Source organism: Penaeus japonicus, unplaced genomic scaffold, assembly GCF_977035675.1.
Source record: "Penaeus japonicus unplaced genomic scaffold, GWHDUDI00000001_assembly GWHDUDI00000005, whole genome shotgun sequence".
Taxonomy (NCBI): Eukaryota; Metazoa; Arthropoda; class Malacostraca; order Decapoda; family Penaeidae; genus Penaeus; species Penaeus japonicus.
This window is the reverse complement of record NW_028234407.1, coordinates 21,249,889-21,254,888: the sequence shown is the minus strand read 5'-3', so window position 1 is coordinate 21,254,888 and position 5,000 is coordinate 21,249,889. Positions and strand designations below refer to the sequence as shown.

General features: G+C 29.1%; 1 protein-coding gene across 1 annotated transcript in view; it reads left to right on the top strand.

Annotated features, from left to right (window-relative positions):
- Positions 1-5,000, top strand: part of LOC122256505 (PXMP2/4 family protein 4) — a 17,386-nt gene that overhangs the window by 11,299 nt on the left and 1,087 nt on the right. Inside the window, exon 4 of the mRNA XM_086536671.1 lies at positions 288-300. Coding sequence (XP_086392797.1) covers positions 288-300 — 13 coding nt within the window. The remainder of the gene's footprint in view (positions 1-287; positions 301-5,000) is intronic.

Genomic DNA, 5,000 nt, shown 5'->3' with positions numbered 1-5,000 from the left:
ATATATCTATATATACTATATACTTATATAGTATTGTATAAAATATGTATATATATATGTATATGTCTATGTATATTATAGATGTATTGATATGCTATATATATGATATATATATAAATGATATATAGAGAGGGAACAAGTATTATATAAATATATATGAAATATAAATTAATATATTAGTAATTGAATATAGATAATATGTTAATCTATATATTTATATTATATATATGACTCTGTATCTTATATATATTGTCTTAGATATAGTATATTTAAACTATAATATACAGATATATCTCATAGGTAAGAGCGGACCATATACTATACGTATTTATATAATATATATATATCTATATATATATTATATATATATAACATGAACATATATAAATCTATCTATATATCATATAAATATATATATACCTATATCTAATATATATATAACATATAACTATATATATATATAATATATATTATCTAAATATATATATATATATATTAAATATATATTTTATATATATCAAATTATCTATATATATATATAGACTATACATATATATATGCAATATATATTAAATATATATATATATATATATATATATCTCATATATATATACTATCTAATATGCCATAATATAACCCATATATGAATATATCACTATATATATATATATATAGATATTACTATATAAATACTCTATAATATATAACTCACTATATATACAGATATGTAACTATATAAATATATATATATTTATTTATATATATATATTAATAATATATATATATATATATAAATATAAATATATACGCAAAACTATATATGAAATCATATATACATAATTGGTATACACAACTATATTATATATATATATATATCTTATATACAAAACTAATATATATATATATTATACCGAATAGAGATATATATATACATACTTTAATATATGTCTAAGTATATATTATAATATCATTTGTTATATATATTATATATCTATAATATATATCAACTTATATAGTTATATATATATTTTACACATATGTATGAAAAATATATGTATACCCATATAATGTATAAGGTATATGTTAATGTATATGTATATGTATATTATAATTATATATCATATATATATACCTATATACCTATATACTATATTATAGTATATATAATATATGTCCTATATATATATATATATATATATAATATATATATAGGTATATGTATAGATATGTATATGTATATATATATATATATGTATTGTTATATATATGTAAATGTTTATGTCATATATATTATATCAGATAAGTAAGTTAATATACTCCTATTTACCTATGTATACATATATATAGATAATGTATATAATGTATATATATTTATAAAAAAGATAATATATAAATTATAATATAAATATCATAAATAATACCTATATAAATATATATATTATCATATTTATTATTTATATATATATTAAATATATATTATATATATAATATTATATAATATATTATTATATAAATATATTATGTATATATATATATATATAAACCATATATATATATATATATAGTAATATTTATATAAATATATAGATATATTATATATATATATATATTTATATATATACCTTGTACATATATTATATCTATATTTTATATTGTAAATCCGAGAATATATCATATAGTATAATATATATATAAAATATAAATATATATATATATATAAATATATATATATATAATATATATTATATATATATATATTTATATATATATATATACATACTATATATGGCATATATCTATATATATATATATATATATATATATATTATATATATATATATATATATATATATATATATATAAGCATATTATACATATATGTATATATATCTCTATATATATATAAATATATATATATATATATATAATACATAATAATATATATATCAGACTATATAAATAAATATATTATATATATATATATATTTTTATATTATCTATATCTATATATATATATTTGTATGATTATATATATAATATATATATATATATATATATATAATACTCATATTTTATATATATATATATAATATATTATATATATAAACATGTACATAATATATCTATATAGTATATATATATCTAGTAATTATTTGTATATACACACAGACTCTCACATATATATGTAGATACTTGTCTTACACCAAGAAAAATAGGTTATGCAGTTATACAGAAGAGTTTTTTTCAAAGTATTTTCTTGGTAAGCCACTTGTTAAAATATTGATACATTTTAGAGAAATAAACAACAGAGAAGTGAGTGTAAAAATGTATAAATAAAGAGTTTTTTCCTGGCACAAGTTTTTTCATGTTATAATCTTTAGACTCATATTTTGAATTGTTTTTCCTTCAAATCATTAGGAATTAGAAAGGTCATTAGGAATGTTGAAATTGTGTGGTGAAAGCCTTATGACACTTTTTTATTTTTTATTTATTTTTTTTAATTTATTATTTGAAAACCCTGTGCAGATACTCAGAGGTTACTGGGAAAATAAACATAATATTTTAGAAACTTTAACACTTTTCTTTTTAACAACACTGTACCGCGCATATTAGGCCTGTTCACTGGGGACGCGATATGGCGTCGGTTATTTAACTGATTTAGGCCTATGCGTTCGAGAGCCCCGGCATTGTGACATGCAAGGCTGGAATGCCCCCGTCGTGAATGGGTTAAAATACACAAAAAATGTGTTTTGCACAAACCCAGGGAAACTAAGGTATGACCAATCAACCCAGAAAGATGTTGGTATGATTATTATCTTGTGTAGGCCAACCCAGCCTCAACTAGAAACTAAAACTCGTGGGAATCAGGAATTTTACATTTAGTAGGTAGCTCACAGCAGGCATTTTAACATGGCTCAGTGTGATATGTCATCCATTAAACTAGTGTAATGTGTAAGGTCTTGAACAGATTAGATTTTAACCCACACAGGACGGGTGGTACAGCATGTGTACCGCGCATTCAAAAGCCCAGTTGCCGGGCGGCACAGTATTGTGCCGGCCATTCAATTGATTTAGGCCTAATAATTCGAACGCCCCGGCATTTGGACATTCAAGGCTAGAATTCCCCCGTCGGGAATGGGTTAATCATAAACAAATTAAATTTCATGTATATTTTCTGACACTGCAGCTTTTTAACATATAATGATGATTTATTTGTGTTAAAGTATTTTTAAAAAGTAAATTTAGTTTCATTTATGCATAATCTGTCCTTGATAATACCAATAGATGACTTATGTTGCTGAGTCAGAAAATCACACACACACACACACACACACACACACACACACACACACACACACACACACACACACACACACACACACACACACACAGAGACACGCACAACACACACACACACACAACAAACATTACACACAACAACACGACAACACAGATCAAACTAGACACACCCAAAGACCACACACCTATAGTACAAACATAGACACACACACACACACACAGACACACACCAACACAACAACACACAGGACACACACAACACACAACACACACACACACAACAACACACACACACAGCCACCACACACACAAGACACACACACATCACACACACACACACAAACACACACACTTAGCACACCACACCACTACACAAAACACCAGACACACACACACCCCCACCCACATTACACAACACAACACACCACTCACCACACACACACACAGACAAACACACACATACACACACAACACCCACACACACACACACATAAACACACAACACACAGACAAACACACACACACACACCACCACACAACACCAACACACACACACAACACACAACACCACCCACACACACACACACACAACACAACACAGGCAGACGACTGACTAGATGCACATACACGCACGCAAGCATGCACGCACACAACACAACACACACAGACACACACACACATAGACACACACACACACAAACATACACTTACACACATACACAAACATACACTTACACACATACACAAACAGACGGTCACACACACACACAGGCAGACAGACCAGACAGGACAGACACACCACACACACAACATAGACCCACACACAGCAAACACACACACACTAACAACACAAACCACTCAACACCTACACACACACACACACATATATACCCACAACACACCCACGACAAAACACAGTCACAAAACACGAACATACCCCCACAGGACCACACAAATAGACACAGACACAACACCACACAGGCCAGACACACTCACTAAGACAAACACACACACACCATACACACATAACACATCACTCTGACACACCCCACACACAACACAACATTTGACACACAACACTCACACGACACACACACAAACTACACAACAAGACACACACACCCAGACAATACACACCCACAACACAGACACAGACTAACAGACACGCACACAAACACGGGACACGAAACACAGATACACACAGACATACACACACAGCTTACACGCACAGAACACACACAGAACCGCACACCACACACATGCACACACCCACACCTGCACACACACACACAGACACACTAACACACACACTGCAGATGACACACATAGAACAACACACACACAAACACACAGACCACACAACACACACTCACAGACACACACCTTCACTCCCACAGACACACACACACACACACAGATGCACACACACACACACACACATACACATGCACACACACATGCACACACACACACGCCACACACACACACACACACACACACACATGCACGCACGTATGCACACACACACACAAACACACACACACATGCACACACACTCAGACACACACACACACACACACACACTCAGACACACACACACACACACACTCAGACACACACACACACACACTCAGACACACACGCACACGCACACACACACACACTCAGACACACACACACTCACACTCAGACACACACAC